The sequence below is a fragment of the Bos javanicus genome, chromosome 5 (genome assembly GCF_032452875.1).
Source record: "Bos javanicus breed banteng chromosome 5, ARS-OSU_banteng_1.0, whole genome shotgun sequence".
Lineage (NCBI taxonomy): Eukaryota > Metazoa > Chordata > Mammalia > Artiodactyla > Bovidae > Bos > Bos javanicus.
In genome coordinates, this window is record NC_083872.1 from 75,771,868 (window position 1) to 75,792,216 (window position 20,349).

General features: G+C 52.2%; 1 protein-coding gene and 1 long non-coding RNA gene across 3 annotated transcripts in view; one reads left to right on the forward strand and one right to left on the reverse strand.

Annotated features, from left to right (window-relative positions):
• Positions 1 to 12,985, forward strand: part of LOC133247920 (uncharacterized) — a 30,518-nt gene extending 17,533 nt beyond the window's left edge. Inside the window, exons 2-3 of the long non-coding RNA XR_009736565.1 lie at positions 3,056 to 3,149; positions 10,538 to 12,985. This is a non-coding gene — a long non-coding RNA (uncharacterized LOC133247920). The remainder of the gene's footprint in view (positions 1 to 3,055; positions 3,150 to 10,537) is intronic.
• PVALB (parvalbumin) lies at positions 409 to 20,019 on the reverse strand. 2 transcript variants are annotated; one of them, XM_061417364.1, is made up of 5 exons: positions 19,945 to 20,019; positions 17,271 to 17,338; positions 15,473 to 15,605; positions 14,092 to 14,201; positions 409 to 620 (listed from the first exon to the last, which is right to left on the reverse strand). In XM_061417364.1, the coding sequence occupies exons 2-5, from the start codon at positions 17,329 to 17,331 to the stop codon at positions 592 to 594; spliced, it is 333 nt and encodes a 110-aa protein (XP_061273348.1). In that variant the 5' UTR covers positions 17,332 to 17,338; positions 19,945 to 20,019; the 3' UTR covers positions 409 to 591. The 2 variants fall into 2 exon arrangements, with proteins under 2 accessions (XP_061273348.1, XP_061273347.1); XM_061417363.1 differs by lacking the exon at positions 19,945 to 20,019 and adding an exon at positions 17,743 to 17,761.
• Positions 20,020 to 20,349: the final 330 nt, after the last annotated feature.

Genomic DNA, 20,349 nt, shown 5'->3' on the forward strand with positions numbered 1-20,349 from the left:
GAAAGTGTGCCCCTGAACTATTCAGGAACATAACCAAGTCTTTGTTTTTTCTTCTTTTTTTGCTTGCATCGTTTTGAGTTGGGTTTCTATCATTTGCAACCAAAAATGTCATAATGAGCATCCATCTGTCCATCCATCCATCCATCCATCCACAAGTCCTAGCTGTGGTCTAAACACATCACTTTCCTCTCCAGGACTTAGTTTCCACATCTGTAAAATGGGAATTTCATCAATTACTTGATGGATGGTTTCAGCGATGAATGGGCAAGCCATGTACCAAAGGCAGAGGAGGGTCTCAGTAAATTTCACTTCCATTTCATCTTTTCTGTCTATATCCTGCCCCACCCCCACCTGGAAAGTCAAAAGAGGATCCACGCCCTACCAGACCTTGCTCCTTCAGCAGCAGAATCTGATTGGTACAGCTTTTATTGTTTCTCTGTCATTTTCCAGAAGATTGGTGTCATGAGAGGGCCACAGGGAATGGGGGAGTAAAAAATAACATAAACAAACAGAAAGGCAGGAGGCAGCGAGAGGGGCTGAGATCGGGTCGTTCAGGGCAGAGAAGAGCCAGATCTGGGCAGTCAGAGCCTCTTAGCTTTCAGCCACCAGAGTGGAAAATTCTGCAAAAGAAAACGACAGAAGTGAGTCAGAGGGGGACCGTGGCCTGGGACACTGGCTGGGACCTGACTGTGGGGAGACACCCCCCTCCAGCTCCACTGCATGGTGTTTTTTCTTGATTCTCAAATATGCTGCAGAAGAGAGAGCTAGAGTGATGGAGGGAGTGAGCATGGGGATGAGTGAATGAAGGAGTGAATGAATGAGGTGAGATGGGAAATGATGCACCCACCATATTTTTTGTGTCATGATGTCATGTCACCCACAAATTATTAGTAATACTAACTACAATGCTAACAGCCCTGATAGTTTTCTGAATGTTTATCACATACCAGTCAGTTTTCTAAGTGCTTTATATACAACATCGTATTTAACTGACAAAAATCCCACGATGTGCATTTTATCATTATTCCCATTCTACAGAGAGGAAACAGAGGCTCAGAGTCCAGCAAGGTCTACGAGGTCACACAGCTAGGAAGAAGCACAGCCAGGCTTCACATCTCTTTCTTTTAGCGCTTGGTTTTTAGCTCCTCTTCTGAGCTATTTCTTAGCCCCTTGGTTTTACTCATGAGGGTCACCAGCAGAATCTTGAGAACACACGAAGTCCCAGGCCCTTGCTACAGAATTTTTGACTCAGAAGGTCTGCGGAGGGATGAGTTATTTTATTTGTCAAAAGGTGATTCTGGTGAACAGCCAAGTTCAGAAACAGCTGTGTGCTCCTCCTCCTCTGGGGGACCGAGCCAGGCCCTGGAGGAGACCGACCATGTGACTTCTGTACACAGCTCAGGGGGGTGAGTGTGTCCTGGTGCTCAGAATGAGCTGGGCTCTGTCTCACATGCATGCATGCTAAGTTGCTCCCGTCATGTTCCACTCTTTACAACCCCTGGACTGTAGCCTGCCAGACTCCTCTGGGATACTCCAGGCAAGAATGTTGGAGTGGGTTGCCATGCCCTCTTCCAGGGGATCTTCCTGACCCAGGATCAAACCTGCATCTTTTATGTCTCCTGCACTGGCAGGTGGGTTCTTAACCACTAGCACCACCTGGGAAGCCCCTGTCTCACACAGCTCCTCATTTAATCATCACAAACACTAGGGAACTGGGAGTTATTATCCCCATTTTACAGAGAGGCAAACTGAGGACCAGAGAGCAGAAGTGACTTTTCAGTGACTTCAGGTAGTAATTGGCTGAGGATTCAAGCTCTGGGATCCAGACCCCTCCATGTGGGCTTGCCTGCCAGTCCACGGTGGTCACCCCCTTCCCCAGCCGTGTACATTGGCCCTGCTTTGCCTTAATATTAAGGATGTCAGAGAGAGACCAGTGTTGGCACCAGGGGGCAATCAGACATCTTTCTAGTGAATCCAACTCCATTAAAATGAACAAAGGATGGGGCAACCAGGTGAGGGGAGGTGCAGGGGAGTCCAAGATGGTCCCCGCACCATGCGAGTTTCTGGAAGAAGATGCTATCAGGAAGTGCTCTGTGCTGCTGGCCTTTTCTCTGAATCTCAAGCGTGCCGAGGGCATTCACACCCCAGGATCTTTGCACCTGCCATTCTCGTTGCCTGGTACATTCTCCAGGCTGCCTCACGGCCGGCTCCTTCTCACTCACCTGGTCTCAGCTCAAATACCACCTCTCAAGGGGCCTTCTCTGACCCCTCTGGTACAAGCAGTGACCCACCCCTACTGAGACCCTTTTTGCTACCACCATTTATTTATTAGCTTCACAGCACTCCCACTCGGAATACCTCTGAGTCTATTCTTGCTTATTTACTTGCTGTCTGCTTCCTGCGTTGGACCCTCTCAGGCTTTGTTTCCTCCGTCCCACCTCTTGGCTCTGCATCTGACACCGAGGGGACCACATGTGTTTGTGAAAAGATGGGAGAGGCACAGAGACTCTGTGTTCCCAGCAAGAAGAGGTGCCTTCTATTTAAGGCATCAACAAAACCCTCAAAGAAAAGGTGGCTTTTGATATAGGCATATAGGCAGATGCAGGATTCCCACAGGAGAAAGCAGAGGGAGAGGTCCAGTCTCAGAGGGCAGGAAGCAATGGTGTGTATTTGGGGAAGACTCAGTAGTCGTGCTGGGCTGGCCTCTTGCATGTAAGGTGAGCTCAGCTAGAGAGGCCTGGGCCCCCGAATCTGGCTCTTCCCCTTGTGGGCTGTGTGACCTTAGACAAGGCGCTGAGCCTCCCTGAGCCCCACTAGCATCCTCTGTAAAAGACAGCTCTGCTTCTGACTCAGGGCCGTCAGAAGAGAGGTGCTGATGCACAGGAGGCCTCAGCCCCTTCTGGCAGCTCCTCTACCCTCCCCGCTCCACGTGTTCTCAACTGTGGGGTCCTCATGTGCTGGTCAGTAGGGTTTCTGCTCAGCAGTCAGGTCTTCTGAGACCTTTATTTGGAAGATTTACTTTAGGAGAGTCTTCCCTGTTGTTTTTCTCTCCAAGAAACGAGAGAAGACAGAAGGAGTCGGCCACCCTCTCCAATATGTGTCTCTGAGATGCCATGTCCCCAGCCTGCCAGACACTGCGGGACCCTCAGGTAAGGTCCCCGTCACCTCTGGAAACGCAGGTGTGATGTGGGGACAGCACAGGGGGGGACTGAGAACTAGATTTCGAGGCTCAGTCCAGCCCTGTTTGCTGGGCGTCCGCTCCCCAATCTGGCCCTGGAGTGAAGGGAGAGGGCAGTAACAATTCCTAGTCAGAGACAAACAAAAAACTGAATGTGAAGTGGCTTCACAAAGGCCACAAGAAGTATCTGGGGCTCCCCTGAGGTTCATCCTGTCCTCCCCAGGCTTGGTATGATACATACTGTGAAAACCTCCCAGGGTAATTTCTTCAATGCACATGGTTATGTAAAATGTTATCAGTGGGGATGCTGGGCTATTGTTGGACCTACAAAGTTAGAAGGATTTAAAAAATCACCAAGTGAAGAAACAAAACCACCTAAACAATACATGGAATCATCATGGAAGTGACCTGCCAGTGACCCCACCGGGTGGAGGGCTCCTCATCTTTTCGGGATTTGACCTGGGAGATGGACGTCACCCTTTCCTGTCCCCAGCTAGTCCCTGAGGCCAGGAAAGTCAGGTGGCCTGGAGGTGGGGGACTGGGGATCAAATCCAGGTGAGAGAGGGGAGAGTTCTCCTGCTCGTCCTGAAAACCCTCAGGGTGGCGGGCTAAGGGATCACAGTGAATGTCAGGAATGGAACCCATCATTAAACACTAAAAATTCCTCCCACAGTCCAGGCATCAAAGCGTCCGCTTTCTCACCAGGGGCTCCTCTGAACCTACAGCACCCCACTAAGGCAGGTGGTTCTTTTGAAATGGTTTTTTTTTTTTTTGGCTGCACAATGAGACCTGTGGGATTTTAGTTCCCTGACCAGGGATTGAACCTGTGCCCCCTGCGCAGGTGTCTTAACCACTGGACCACCAGGGAAGCCCCAAGATATCTTTTACCATTAGTACTTTGATTAATATTGCCCATTTTTATAGAATTTAAAAATTCTTATTTTTATTGCCTCTGTGGGAAGCATTTTTGCATTTACCATCTCATTAAGTTCTCACTTCCTCCATGGGAGAGAGGCTTTTGTCTGCATTTTATAAGGGGGGAAACTGAGGCCGCAGTCCATGCATGACCAAGATCGCACAGAGGACATGATTCAAACTTCCCTCTTTACCCTGGAGGTTTCCAACCTACTTTGACCTGGGTCTAGAGTGACACAGGCGTCAGCTCAAATATCGCCACCCCATGACTGTCATATTAGCCGTTTTTTATTTACTTCATGGTACTTATCACTCTCTGAAATGATCTTACTCATGTAATTGCTTATTTCTTTCAGTCTCCCCCTACCACACTGTAAACCCCCAGGGGTCAGGGGGCACTATCTCTCTTGCTCACAACTCTCAAGCAACAGAACAGACCTGGCCCCCAGCAGATGCCTGTAAACAAATACCAAATGGGTGAACAGATGGATGAATGGATGGCATGGCTCATGAGTCCTCCTTAGGTGTTCAGCAAGTACTGACTTTCTGCATATAGTTCTCACGACAGCCCCAGGAGGCGAGTGGGATGATTCCCATTTTATAGATGGGAAAGTGGAGGCCTGGAGAGGTCAAGTGTCAAGGTCATGTAGCATAGAAGGGACAGGAGCAGGGATTTGGCTGTGGTCTCAGGAACAGCCCCTACATGAAGGTAGAGAGGCCGCTCCTGAGAAGGCTAGTATCTCACGTCAGATGGAAACATGAAATCTCTCTAGCTTCAACCTGCCATTTGATCTGAAAAACTGGCTGGAGCCCGCATAGTCTGTCCTTGGGCACTGAGTCATTCTCTTCTGGGATAAAGGAGACATGAGTCTGTCCACCATCACCTGCTCATGGGGTAATTGTCAAGAGGGGTAATTGGTCCTTTCCATTTCCTGACCTCCATCCACGCCACCCCTAACCTTCACCCTAGAAATGACACGTTCTTGGCTGCTCCTCAGCAAAGAGCCTGACTATTACCTTCACACCAGATGGCATTTGGGGCAGTCAGTGTGAAGGGGGCCAGGGGACACCGACCATGGGACCCTCCAGCAGTAGAATGTCTGACATTCTGGAGCTATGGAGGTGTTTTCGACCTGTGAGGTTTTCAAAAGCCTCTAAAAACAGACCTCTGGGATCCCCCATGAAGCAGTCAGGGTGTCACAATAGTACATGCCCTGGCTTTTTGCAGAAAACACAGGATTCTAATTTTGTCCTCCCAGATCCGGCGGCAGGGCACTTGGGAGACAAATCGAGGGCAGGGGTCACCGCTTCTGTTCCTTTTGTGCCTCTCTCAGGGCAGAGCTCTTAGGAACCAGCCAATTAACTAATAGCCCTCCTACCAAAATGTCTCCTCTAAAACATCTGGGTCTCTCCTGAGAAAAAAACAAGCAAACCTACAAAGACTCTGTAAAGTCCAGGTCAAGTGATTTGGCAGTAGGAGGCTGGCATGGGGGACGGACAGCAGCGAATGGGGGTCTGGTCTTGGTTCTGCCTTTACTCATGTCCCTGGACAGACACCTCACCCTGCCAGGTCTGGGTTTTCTTATTTGTGCAGCCTTGGGTCTAGAAGACACCTTTCCAGCTCCCCTCCAGAGTGTGGAGCACAGGAGCTGGGAGTCAACCCTCAACTCCCATTTCTTGCTTCTGTGACCTGGGACTAGGTGCTTCACCTCACTGTGCCTCAGTTTCCTCATCTGTAAAGTGTGGCTCCTTGGGCTGTTCAGAGGAAGCAGCTCTAAAGCCCTTATCACTGGCTTGATCTGTAGCTAGCACGCAGCATTTGGTAGCTGTTATTATCAAGATGTTTCTATAGCTCAAGAACTTCCCTGATGGTCCAGTGGTTAAGACTACAGGTTTCCAATGCAGGGGGTGCTGGTTCGATCCCTGGTTGGGGAACAAAGATCCCACATAACCCAAGGGGAAAAAGAAAAGTATCATTCTATGGCTTCAGGACTCTGTGGGAGAGGGAGAGGGTGGGATGATTTGGGATAATGGCATTGAAACATGTATAATATCACATATGAAACGAGTCGCCAGTCCAGGTTCGATGCATGATACTGGATGCTTGGGGCTGGTGCACTGGGACGACCCAGAGGGATGGTATGGGGAGGGAGGAGGGTTCAGGATGGGGAACACATGTATATATCTGTGGCGGATTCATTTTGATATATGGCTAAATTAATACAATATTGTAAAGTTAAAATAAAATACTTAATAAAAAAAATGTAAAAAAACCCCCACCAAACCCATGAAATGCCTGGCTGCTGCCTGGCAAGGGGGTGTTGGGGGGGTGGGTGACACCACAGATGGCCCCATCACCTTTATTTCTTGCCCCACCCCCCCTCCCCCGCCCCTGCCATTTCCTGTCCTGTCTGGCACCTGCTGACAACCTTCCAACAATCCTGGAAGCTGGGTCTGAATCTTGCTCCATCGCATCCTGCCTGGGCTGGGTGGCCGTAGGTCACTACCTGACCTCTCCGAGCCTCAGTTTTCTCATGTGTACAATGGGTATGATAACGTCTACTTGCACAGCTCTTGGGAAGACCCGATGAGAAAATACAGATAGATGCCTGGCATATAGGAGATGGTGTATAAATAAATGTTAGTTCCTTGGATCTCCTCAGCACCACTGGGACAGGTTGGGGCTTTGAAATAACAACCGTAATCACAAAAATCCTGAGACTAAGATAGGAAGATGGAAACAGACAGAAGACACAGGAAGCCCAAAGAGCAAATCACTGATGTGATGCATGTTTCTGACACTGTCTATCCCATCCGAGTTAGGGTCCCATCCCTCATGTGCCTGTCCACAGACACTCATTCTCTGCCCCTCAGTTTCTGCATCTGTAAAATGGGGACACTGAGAGTATCTCCTCGTAGGGTGACAGTGAGGACTACACGAGGTACAGTGGTTCTTGGGCGGGGGGACATTCAGAGCCCTTCCTCCCAGAGGGATTCAGGTGCATCCCTACCTTTCGCCAAGGAAACCTCACCTGAGGCCCCTGGGGGCCACCTGGCTGGTGTCCTCATCATCTGATCAGGAAGAGAGGAAAGGTGGGGGGTGAGCAGAGGAGGGAGCAGGCAAAGGGTCAGAGGATGGGCGGGTTCAGTCCTCTCCTTTCCCTTCTGAAACTGAAATTAGCTTAATTAGGTCTGTCCCAGGTCCCTGCGCTGTGGGGGTTGGACAAAATTAGAAGCTATTGACAGGTGAGCGCAGCACCCGCTGATAGCCTGAGGGGAAAGTGAGACGAACTTTGAGTCAGCGCCTGGAAGACGCTTTCCTCCCCTCTGTCGTGAGGAGCAGGATGAAGGCAGGCCTCTGGTTTATCACCTCGCCTCTAAATAGCTCCTGGGCTGGGTTTCTTATAAATCGGTATTGCAAACAGGGATCACTTTCCCACCCGAGGACGGGGAGGCTGGGTCATTCGAGGTCAAGGCGGAAGGCAGTGAAGAGTCGGTGAACAGTAATGGGGGTGCCCTCTGAGCCAGGCACCACCCTAGGAGCCGTCCCACTTCATCCTTACCAGCCTTCTTATCCCCATTTTACTTACAGGGAAACTGAGGCCGAGCGCCACTCAGCCAGGAAGATTATAACTTAGGCCTGGCTCATGGTAGGATGCGTCTCTTTCTCAGAGGTTGGAAATGAAAGGCCCTGAGTGCTGAATTAAGCTGTAACCTCCAGGGCCAGAAGAAGGGACATCTTTCTTTCTCCCCTCACTGCTGTTCCTTTTGGCAGGAGGGCGGTTATATAAGAAGTGCTGCCTGCCCTCCCTTGGCTAAATCTTATCTAGTGCAGCATAAGGCTGGGAGTTAGGGAGAGTCCACACGGGAATAAAAGCAAGCATCTTGCTAAGCACAGAAACCATTTATAACTCAAATGTCCCAGCTCAGCCTGTTGGAGGGAGTGGCAGAGTCAGGACACCCAGGTTCCATTCGGCCAAGGGCTTGCTGTGTGACTTTGACACTTCACATCTGCGGGGCCCGTTTTCACATCTCTCACTGGGGATCACAGACTCCGTCCCCTAGACTGTATTGAGCCCGGATGAGGAGGCAATGAAATAGGACAAAACACTGCACGCCTCGGGGCTCTGCCATCAAGGCTGCGGATTGGCCCTGGTGTGCACCTCCTGCCTGCCTTGGAAATCAAACCCCATGGGGGCTGGAGGGCTGGAATTACAGGGAGGCGGCAGGATTCTCCTTTTGTCCTTCTCACTGTCTTCCCGTCTTAGACTTGGTTTCATTTCCTTTGAGGGTGGGTATTCCACTATTTGCAAAGGATTTTGAGGTAGCTTTAAGAGATGCAGGTTTGATCCCTGGGTTGGGAAGATCCTCCAGAGGACGGAATGCTGACCCACTCCAGTATTCTTGCCTGGAGAATCCCAGGGACACAGGAGCCTGGTGGGCTACAGTCCATAGGGTCACATAGAGTCGGACACGACTGAAGCGACTTAGTACTCACAAGAAAAAGCACATGAAACAAGAGGAAAAGAATCATTTCCAGAGTACTCACTTAACTCTCGCAACGATTTTTGAAAGTGGTTATTTTTATCCCTACTTTGGGATGAGGACATGGATGCTCAGAGAGGGGAGAAGGTTTGACTATTCACACTGCCGATAACTCGCACTCTACAGGTTGTGTTTTTTGCCTGACTTCAGGAGTTCCAGCCTGAGGGCTTACTCCTTCCCTCTCGCCTCCCACATTAAATAGGCTGCTGCTGCTGCTAAGTTGCTTCAGTCGTGTCCGACTCTGTGGGACCCCAGAGATGGCAGCCTACCCTGGGATTCTCCAGGCAAGAACACTGGAGTGGGTTGCCATTTCCTTCTCCAATGCATGAGAGTGAAAGGTAAAAGTGAAGTCGCTCAGTCGTGTCCAACTCTTCGCGATCCCATGGACTACAGCCCACCAGGCTCTTCCATCCATGGGATTTTCCAGGCAAGAGTACTGGAGTGGGGTGCCATTGCCTTCTCCCATTAAATAGGCTACTTAAGGATAAAAGAGAACAGATTTTTGCCAGAAGGAAGCAGAAAAGGCAAATGCCTTCAGGCACATGGAACCAACTGCAAGGGTCAGGCAATCGTTGTGACTAAATTTCTCAGCCATGGAAGCAAAAAGCAAACCATGGGCTCTTGAGTTGGACCAGGCCTGAGGCATAGGAAATGGGATCTGCCACTGGGATCAGGTTTCAGGAAACTAACAAGGATTGCTGTGTGTGGGTGTGTGTACATGGGGCGTGCAGTTCCTGTTTACAGTGTGGGGTGGGGGAGTGCTGGTGAGAGTGCGGAGGCTTGCAGCAGGTCCCCAGTCCTGAGTAGCTGAGTGATCGTGGGTAAGCCACCCACTTCCCTGGGCCTTGGTTTGTACTCCCTTCCCTTCCCTGTCTGTACAGTGAGAGCATGTCTTGGGATGCTGTTGTGAGGCCTGAGGAAGTGCCCACGAATGGTGCCTACTCTTCTCATCAGCCTGCCCGTCCATGTGGGCAGGGATTGGGTACAGAGAACCCAGACTGTGGACACATGCAGGGTGGCAGAGGGTTCTGCTGGGATCTCTGAGTCTCAGTTTTGACTCTGCTCTTGAGTGAGCCTGGGCATGCTCCTTAACTGCTGGGTGCCTCAGTTTCCTCATCGGTAAACCGAAGAGTGATGGCATCTACTTTCTAGGATGATCATAAGACAGTGGTACTCAGAGTGTGGTCCCCAGACCATAAACACCACGTGGGAACTCAGTAGAAATGCAAACGCTTGGGCTCTACCCTGGACCTAAGGAAGCAGAAACCCTGAGGACAGGGCCCAGCCATCTGTGTTGTGGGCTGGGTGCTGCTGGAGACCCACGGTGGGGGAGGACAAGTACTTGAGAAGGAACCTGACACTTCCTAGTCTTGCCTATTACTGATGCCTGGGTTTGGGGGCACCTTCCACCTTCTGGTCAGCTTCTTCTTCCTTTCCTACTTTAACTCTCCCCTTTACCAGCTCTGCAACAGGCTTTCAAAGGTGGCTGTCGAGAATCAATTGACCACATCTATAAAAGTCTTAGAGCTTCCAGGAAGTAAGGAAGCTTCCTTTACTTTCCCATCTCTTTCCCTGAGAGACAGGAAAGCAAAGGGTTATAATTAGAACTTTGTCTTTCTACCCACTCTTATCAGTCTGGGATACTTAATGACCTGGTAAATATCACTCATCTGCAGAAGGGCAAGCAGCTAGAGATGGAGGCAGTACCCCTGGTTCTGGAAACCCCAGGCACCTGCTACATGCAAGCCCGCAGCCAAAAACGGGTCTCCACCCTTAGCCTGAGGACAGCTCCCTATACACCACACTTCCTCGTCATTGTATCCCCAGGCTGGACACATATTCATTCATTCACTCGTTCATTGAACTTTTCTTTTACCCCTACTATGTGCTCTGTTCTAGGTGCTGGGGTCAGAGTTGAACCAAACAAAGTTCCTGCTTTTGTGGAGCTGACATCCATCCCAGAGGAAGAGAAGCAATAAGTCAATAAATAAAGTCATCTATGGTAGATGCCTTTTGACTTGGAATGAATGAATGGATAAAGCAGGCAGCCCAGAACACTTGCTTTGGATCCAGACAGACCCGAACTCAGATCTTGACCTTGTCTCTTCCTAGGCAAACCCTTAGCCTCTCTGAGTCTCAGTGTCCTCATCTGTAAAATGGGTATAGGAGTAGTATCCTCAAAAGAAGCTGGGGAGATGAAATGAGTAAAATGCTAAGCACAGTGTGTGGCGCAAGGGGGCACATTGGAGTTAGATGTCACTGCTGTTCCTACTCCAGGTCACACAGCTGAGCTAGCTGGCAACCTGGCCCTCTGTCTAGGGGTGTATGCACTGGGGCACCTGGGGAGTCCCAGGGATTGAAGAGACCCCAGGATTGGCCAGTCATCTGACTGCTAATGTTAAGAGCAGGCACCTAAGGGTCAGGGACAAGTTCCATAAATTGTCCCAAGTCCCACCGGGAGCTGAAGGCGTCCTCCAGTTGGTGGACAGGGCTTAGATTCTTTGGCCTTGAGAGGGAGTAGGCAGCAAAGCAGAGAGCCTAAAATAGAAAATTCTGGGCCCACGGAGGGCTCTTTCTTCCATCCCGCTGCTTACTGGGCTCCATCACACCCATCCTTCCTGTCGCCCTCCAGAAACAGTATGGTGCACGGGGGCAGAAGCGGGGATGCGTGTCTTCATCCTCTCATCTCCAGAGTACCAGATGTGGCCCCCCACCTCAGGGTGACCTGTTCTTGTTGCCCATTTCATCTCTCGCCCCTCTCTTCTGTTCTGCCCTGACTCCCACACTTGCACCAGGTTGGCTGAGCCTGGACTGTGCTGGCAGACAGACCCAGGTTTGGCCCCAGTGTCACCTTGGGCCCTGGAGCCGCTCTTCCTGCATCTGCATCTGTGTCCTCTGTCATCCCGAGGTCACGTGAGGTGACGTGTGTGCAGAGTCCAGCTTCGGACAGGACACACATCGTTCACCCTGGTAATCATTCTCTCTTGCCTCCCACCCTCAGCAAATCAGCTTCTAGTCCCTTTCTAAACATGCCCTAAACCTCCCAGCCTTAGTGCCTTTGCTGACTGATAGCCAGCCCTCGCCTCGACCTCCCTCCACTTGCCCCTTGGCCTGTGGCAGACCTGCCCATGGTCTCTAGTCTGCACCAGTGCCCGCTGTCTCCCTCTTGCAGAGCTCGTATGCACCTCCCGGCCTCTGCCTGGTATTTACCCTGTGTTTGTGTCTGTATCATAGAGCTGTGAGCCTTGCACAGATAGAATAGCAATAGTATGACAGCCGCTGTTTACTGAGCACTTACAGTGCTCTGCACTCTGCACTGCCATAGAATCCTCACAAAATCCCAGTGAGTTATGTGGTGTCATGTCAGGAAATCAGGGCTCAGAGGTGCCCAGCCAGGAAGTTGTGGGTCTAATTCCTCTTTGCCTCCTCCACTGCCTGGTACTGTAGATATTTGCTACTTAGTAAATATCTTTTTGGTTTGATTGAAGAGTTGAATTAGGGCTTTAAGATCTGAGTTGGGCAGGGAAGGAGGGAGGGAGAAAAGGAGGGAGGCCAGGATCTGGCCTGGTTTTTCTTCATTGTGTAGGTTGCTTGTGGGCAGCCAGCCATGAAGACCCTGCCTAGGGCTTCTGAGCTGTAGCATATTGGCTGCAAATAAAAATGGGAAGGAGGTCCAAAGGCCTGGCTTGGGGTCATGACAGGAACCAGGTTCTGGGTGGAACTGTCTGATAAGTGACCCGGTGAGGATGGGGGTGTGGGGAGATGTGCCATTCACTGCAATCACCTGAACCAGCCACCCATTTCCCTCTAGCACCCTCTGCTCTGGTTCTTTTAAAACCACCTCCCTCTTTCCCAGACCCAGGAAGGGCAGCTGCCAATGGGAGGCCAGGCGACTCATTGCTTCTGACCTTGTTAGAGTTGCTCCATTCTCATTTCTGGCATAAAACTTTAATAAACTATGTCCATGTTCAGAATCCTTGTACCTTTCCGAAGGCAATTTTGTGTCTCCAGCCACTTAATTTTTACAATGAGCCCAGGCAGGTCTTAGGATAAAACTGTGCACTCCGTTTGTCAGATGCAGGAACCTAGGTGTGGAGAGCTGATGGTCAAGGTCACAACTGGTGAAGAGCAGAGAGCAAGGAGAGCATAGGGGGCTGGATTTCATACTGAAGCAACAAATGTGTATTAAGTGTGGGCTGGGTGTGGGCTAGACACTGAGTATAAAAGGATGAATGTAACCTAGCTGCTATTAAAAAAATTAAACAGGCATGTATATAGCACTTCTCTGTGCCACTGTTCTGTACACATCACTCATTAACACAGGTAATCCTCTGACAATCCAATGAGATAGGAAGCATCATTATACTTAGTTCAGAGATGAGAAAACTGAGGCCTAAGAAGTTACTTGAATTGCCCCAAATCACAGTGAGAAAGTGGCTGGGCTGGGATTTGAACCCAGACAGCACGGGCCCAGAGCCTAAGCATTTAATACAATTTCCTTTTAAACTGGCCGAAGGGACCATCATTAGGACTGGCACAGATGTGGTGTAGCATGTTGGAAAGAGCTGCGTGGTTCTGAATCCTCACTCCCCACTTATGTCCTACCTCCCCGAGCCGGTCAAGCACCTTCAACCTCAGTTTGCCCATTTGCAAAATGGAGATGATTCTTAAGGATGTTGTGATGCTACAAAAGATAAAGATGCTGGGATGTGAATGCTGGATAGATCTGAATGGAGAAGGGTGTGGGATGGTCGACCACCAACCCCTTGCCTGTCCTGAAAGCAAAGCTCGAAAAGCAAGGTCAGGCTGGATGTTTCTTTTCCTAATTCCCAGCTGATCCCTGGCTGGTTGTTTTTTTTTTTTTTCCCCCCTCTGGCTCTCCTACAGTGCTGGAATGGTATACCTGAGTGAAGCCAAAACAGGTTTTGAAATTTGAAGTTACAGGATACCCAAGACAAGATGCTGAGGAGAGGAGAGAAAGAATTTCCATCCTTGGAATCTGAGAATGTGAGAGCCAGTAGGGTCCTTGGGGATCAGTTGGCCTCATCTCCTTGGGTTACAGATGGGAGGCTGAGGCCCAGAGTAGGAGAGAGACTGCCCAAGGTCACAGAGCCCATTTGGGCAGAGCTGCGACCAGAACCCAAGCAGAAGTGCAGACAAAGTTCAGAAAATATCCCCAATTCTCCTGGATTCCTTACACAGCAGAGAGAGAGAGAGATAGAGAAAGAAAGGATCTATTCCTTGGGGGTTGTTCAAATCTAGAAAAAATAGCAATTTTTTCTTTGCCTGGCTTACACGACAGAGCTCTTAGACCTCACGGATTGCCATTTTTCTTCGTATCTTGGGGACTGCAGGACTCCCCCCTCCCCTTCTCATGATGGAGGGACATAGCTCTGAGTTTTTGGCATCCAAACATCCCAGACCCACGATGTGCCCAGGTCACAGGTACTCACCATCAGCCCCAATCTTGCCATCTCCATCTTTGTCTCCAGCAGCCAGCAGCGTCTTGGTTTCTTTAACAGACAAGTCTCTGGCATCTGGGGAGAAGCCTTTCAGAATGAATCTGGAGGAGGAAAGGGAGAAAAGGGGGAGGGAATCAGGTGAGGGTCACCTTGTGGATGGTGGGCTGACGTCTGCACAGGGGAAGCAGGAGGCTCGAAGAGGAGGATGAGCAGGGAACATGCATGCCATTGTGCTGGGCCAGGTAGCCCCACCATGGCCAAGCTTCACGGATGGGTGTGCAGAGGACAGGCTGTCCTCAGCAAAGGGTTGCCCTCACTTCTGCTAGGGCACCTGAATTTGTTTATTTATTCAGTCAACAAAACAAATACCAGGGTATCTTCTCTGTGCCAGGGCCATGCTAGAAATGGGGGCATAGAGTTGGTCTTTGGAAGCCAAGTTGAAAAACAGGGAGGAAGTCAAGTATTCCAAGAGATGCCACACAGTGTGATGGAAGCAATGGTGGGAAGTGGAAAGCGGTTGCTTGAATGGTGCATCCATCCCACTGAAGGGGAGGGAAGAGTCAGGGGAGGCTTCCTGGAGAAAGTGATGCCTAGAGGATAAACAGAAGTCAGACTTTGCATGTGTGTGCGCGTGCGCATACACACTGGGCATGGGAAGGTAGAGGCGCAGGATCTAGACAAAGGGTACCCTTGTGAGATGGTTTAGGGGAGAGACAGGATGGATGGGGAAGTCTCTACTTGAAAGGCCCCTCTCCACACCCTCCCCCTTCTCTTCCTGACAAAATTCAAGGCAGTCTTGGCCAGAGAGTTACATAAAGCACAGCTGGATTGGCAGACGTGGGCCAGGTGGCCGAGGGGGTTATGGTGGGAGGATTTTTGCTGATGTCATTTTTTTGCCTTTTCCTAGTCATAACCTTCTCTGCCTTGCTCCCAGGACTCTTGACCCCTCAAAGCTGGTTCCGCACCCCATGACATGCCCAGAAACTGTTCTAACCATCATGGTACAGAAGGGCAAGGTCTGTGGGATGGCGGAAAGTGGCTTTTAGAGGAATGAAAATCAATGAAATACTCAAGGGAGCGCTCTCTGTCTTGGCTATGGTGTTAGGCAATGAGAAAAAGTGCCTCTCAGTTTGTATTAAATTATTAAGTAGCATCATTCCATTAGCAATATTAAGTGGCTATAATTTAACCTAGTTAGTTGCACTTTCTGCAGAGGATTTTATTCTTCCAGAAGCAACAGCAGATGGTTCTTTTCTGTGACGGATGCAGAGAGCAGGGCACACAGAAAGGAACCTGGAAGCAAGTGTCCCAACTCCCACCCTGCTCCCTCCCCCAGAGCCACAGAAGATAGTCCCTGCAGGCCTCAGTTTACCCCAGCTCCTCCTCCTCGATGAAGCCGCTCTTGTCTTTATCCAGGATATGGAATACCTTCTTCACGTCTTCCGGGCTCTTTTTCTTTAGGCCAACCATCTGGAAGAACTTTTTGTGGTCAAAGGAGTCGACAGCTGTTGGGAGATGGAGAGGAGGGTGTTAAAATGAGGACAGAGAAGGGTCCTGGGAAAAGGTGGGAGAATGGGGGTGTCACAGCTGGGCCAGTCCTGGGGGATGGAGGAGATACACCTCCGTGGCAGGGCTGAGGGAGTCCAGGCCAGGCAAGGGGGTTTGGACCAAGGTTGCACAGCCATGGGTAGCAGAGGGAGGATTGCACCCAGATCTCCCTGGGTCCCCAACTCCCTCCACCTTCGACTATACCCTTCGCTAAGGGTAGGAGTAGCATTTGAAGGCAGAGAAGTTTCCATGAAGCCTTTTGGGTGGTGGCTGAGTGGGGGTGGGCACGGGAATTGAAGGAAGAGTGAATATGATGTGTGTCTGTTGTTGGGGAGGAGGGTCGACCTTTTTCTTGGCCATGGATTGTGTGGCCAGAAAATCAACACGGAGAGGACAAGTTTCTCTCAAGGTCACCTAGTAGGAGGAGCGGGGGGAGGACACAGAAGTCCTGGCTTTGCTGCAGAAAGCCATTCCGGTGGGAGTGGGGGTGGGTGCTGGAAGTCTCCCCAAGAATTCCCAGTTAGGTTTCCTCTCAGAGGGACAAGATGGGTCAAGGAGAAGTGGGTGGGCTATCGCAGGGCTCTGGGAGGGAGGCTTCATGCCCAGGGGATGGAGTGCCAAGCAGAAAGGAAGGGAGCCCCCCTTCAATATTCTGTACCCTGAGCTCTTTTTTAAGGACAATCTGGGAGAGTAAACGACCTTAGACCAAGTAACATGTGTGTCGGGGGTGGTGGGGTGGTGTAGGGGCAATCCCATGGAAAGTCAAGGTATCCTCCCTGGCTAGAGGGGAGGAAAGTTGCTCTGTCCACCTCAGACACTAGATGGAGGGGGATGGGGACAGCACCTGGAGGTGACCCCCGTGCTCATCCCCCTTCTGCCCTGCGAAGTGACCTTGGGCAAGTTTCTAACCCTCTGCCTCCCTCAGTTTCCCCATCTCGGGGACAGGAGGGAGGAGGAACTTAAGCAGCTAAGCGTTCAAGTCCAGGGCAGCTCAGAGACATGAAACTGTCCGTTCCCCTCTCTCGGTGCCTGAGGAGGCTGGAAGTTGCAAGCGCGGAGGATGCTCTGCGCACAGCGCTGAGCAGAGCAGAGCGCCAGCTTGGGGAAGGTCATCTCGCTCCCTCGCAGATCCGTTGAGCGGGGTGGGCCCTGAGCCCCGGAGAAGGGGCTTGGACATTCAGGAAACCAGCAAGCAGTAGCTAGGCGAAAAGAGCCCTCTCCGGAAAGGGGTCGCGGGGAGAGAAGCATGCGCACCTATGGCCCCTCCAAGTGCCTTGAAAAGCCCCGAGCGCTCACAAGGACCCAGAGGTCCCGCTTTCCACCCCGGTCTTCGCCCTTGGTCCGGGACCTGAGTCCTCGCAGCGCGGTTACCCAGCCTTTGGCGCCCCAGAGTTTCGGTTGTCAGGCCAGGCGCCCGGCCTCCTAGCTCGCTGTCTGCGCCAGGTCCTGGCGGGGCCAAGTTTGGGTAGTGCCGTGGACCCTCTTCCACGCTCCGCTAGCGCCCGGCGGAAGCGTGAGCATAGAAGCGCCGGGAAGACTGGCCAGCCGCGGGACCCACGGGGGTGCAGGGGCCAGGGAGATGGATGAGGGGACAGGGATGCGGAGGGGAGCGCGCTGCTCACCGGTAAAGGCCCCCACTGCCTTCTTGATGTCCTCAGCGTGGAGCAAGTCTGTCATCGACATCCTGCAACTGTTTGAGCGGGCAGAGCAAGTGCGAAAAGATTAAAAAGTGCTTTTCTCATCATTTCTGCTCATATGACCTGCGCTGCAGTGCCGCGCGCCGGGCGCACGCCCGCCGGCCTGGCGCAGAGCCAGGGGGCGCGGGGCTCGGCGCGCAGCCACAGCGGCTCAGTCCAGCGGAGCCGCCGATCTGTGCTGACCGGGCTAGCCGGCGGGCGCACGATCCCGCCGCCGCTCCCGCCCCGCCCTGCCGGGGGTCCTTGGGACTCCAGGGGCTGCAGCCAGGGCTCCAGGGGAAGGGGCAAACCCTGGAATTTAAAGGGCGCCCGCGTTCCCAGTTGGAGGGTTTTCCTGCCGTCAAGGGCAAGCAGGAAGCGCCGGCCTGGTGCGACGCAGGGTCTGGGATCCGCGCACCTCCGAGGATGTCCGGCCTCTTCGGGGAGTATACTGGACCGACAGGGGCCAGGTCTACATCCTCGTGGGCCCCTTGGCCCTACTCCCATTCTCTCTCCACTCCTACCTCTGCCTCCGCTGTCTGTCCTGGATGCAAATTTATGCTGCAAAATCTAAGCTCTGAGGTCTGGAAACCTGACCCACAGGGAGGTGGTGGCAGGGATAGGCCGGTGCTGCTAGGGCCCTCTGCGGGTGCCCCATCCCACATCTGGTCAGGAACTCGGAATACAGAAACCTATTTTATTTTTTTCATAGTCTGACTTTTCAAAGAACCCTTCTTGGATCCCCACTAACTACTTGCTTTCCAGGTCTCCTGAGCCAAAGTATCATGCGGGTCTGGACTCCTCCTGCCCCTATAAACCGTATGGGGGAGGGGAGGGTGGCAGAAGGTACTTGCCCTCTGCACTTTCAAGGCTCACGCTTGGGGAGCTGGTGCCACCCTCAGACCACACTTCCGAGACACAGGTTTTATGGCCCCAACTTCATCTCTGGGAAACATGACACTACCTGATCTTTATGCAGCCAGAGACTGGTTGCTGTCTTTCCCAGGGTTCCCCGAGGGTTCAGGCTGCAACCAGCTGTCTCTAAAGTGTGCAGAGCACTGGACAAGGAGTCAAGAGTCCTGGGTTCAAGATCTGGGGTTGCAGTAAGTCCTTATGTCACCTTGGGTTGTGACCTTTGCCATCCCTGGGCCTCAGTCTCCCTCCACTTTGTTGATGGTATGTGGGTGGTCCTTTGTGGTGGATTCTCAACACTCTGACTTCAGGTGTGGGCAGGTGGGCGGGGCTGAGACAGTGTGCCTTGGTGGAGGAGCTAGGGAGAGCTATGGAGAAGGCAATGGTACCCCACTCCAGTACTCTTGCCTGGCAAATCCCATGGATGGAGGAGCCTGGTAGGCTGCAGTCCATGGGGTCGTTAAGAGTCAGACACGACTGAGCGACTTCACTTTCACTTTTCATTTTCCTGCATTGGAGAAGGAAATGGCGACCCACTCCAGTGTTCTTGCCTGGAGAATCTCAGGGACGGGGGAGCCTGGTGGGCTGCCATCTGTGGGGTTGCACAGAGTCGGACACGACTGAAGCGACTTAGCAACTGAAGCGACTTATCAGCAGCAGCAGCAGCAGCCCGGCTACCCTATAGCTCAGGTTCCCTGGCACTCACTGTTGACACTATCTCCTTCAGCTTGGTGTTGGACGGCTGCCCTTCCTGGGAACCTTAGGATGCTGCTGGCTCCAGTGGGCCCCCTTCTCTGTGAGTCAGCTCCTTCAGGGGACAGCCCACCAGCTGGTCTCCAAGGCACTGATGCTGCAGCTCCTGTCCTGATCTCTCACCGTGTGAAGCCATCCGTGGACCCCTCAGCTGCCCCTGTTGCTTCTGCTCTGACTGGCCTTTTAACTTAGAGATGCTGGGCTTCTGTGTTGTCATCTCAAGCCCCAGGCTCAGCTCACTTCAGGGGCCTTGTTGGCAAATCTGCTTCCCCAGCTGAGGGATTCTTATGCTATACTAGTGGGGAAACTGAGGCCAGAGAGAGTCAGCGAGTGGCATAAAAACACACAGCAAGGCAGTGGCTCAGAGGGATCCACCCCTGGCTCTACTAACGTCAAGTCCAGCGATCCACTGCATGGGGCTCTGCCAGCGCCCAGGACCATACCAATCAGGTACCACATGTCTCAGCCTCAGATCGGCTTCCGAGGAGCCCCGAACACTGACCCCTGTGGCAGAGGCTGGACTTCAACAGCCCCATCCTTCCCTCCCTGCTTCTTCCAACTCTCCCTGCTGCAGAAGCTTCCCATTAACTAGACACCATAGTCCACCCAGCCAGAGCATCAGATGATGTCTTTAGGTCAGCCCATCAGCCCTCCATACCCCTTCCTCCTGTGTCCTCTGCCCAGGCAAGGGCCACCTCACCTGAGTCCATAGATGTCTGACTCCACCCATCTTGTTCTGTAAGGTGGGCTTAGCCAGTGGGAGGAATTTGCCTCAGGTCACACCACGAGTTAGGATGGAAACCCCAGGAATTGTACTCTCAACCGTGAACTTCATGGCTGTCTGCCTCAGCCTGTGTCACCAGCCTAGCCTGTGTCTCTGGCAGGGAAGGGGACATTTGGCCGTCCCACCTCTCCTCCCCTCCATCCTCGTCCAGCCCCGGTGGCTGCCACTCACCTCAGGTGTGGCGTGGAGGGCTGGAACCTGGACCGAAAGGTTGGCTGGTGGGAGATCCCGTCAGGAAGTGAGCCTGGGGGAGGATGGCCACCTATATAGGCTTCCGCTCTGGCTATTTTGGGAGGTGGCGCTCCCCTCTGTTCCCAGCCCCCTCCCCTTCCGGTGTCAGGTACTTCCCAACCACGGTGCTGGGTGTCTGTATCACATTCACCCTCCCTGGGCCCCTCGAGCCAGGCCTATTAATAACCCCTAGTCCCTGCCTCCCTCCAGCACCCAAAACTGAGGCTCAAGCAGGGCTCTCCTCTTCCATGAAGTCTTCCATGAACACTCTAGATGCCAGTAACATCGCCAGGCTCCAAAATCCCACAAGGAAAGGAAGGCAGCACTCGAGCAGAGGGATGGAAT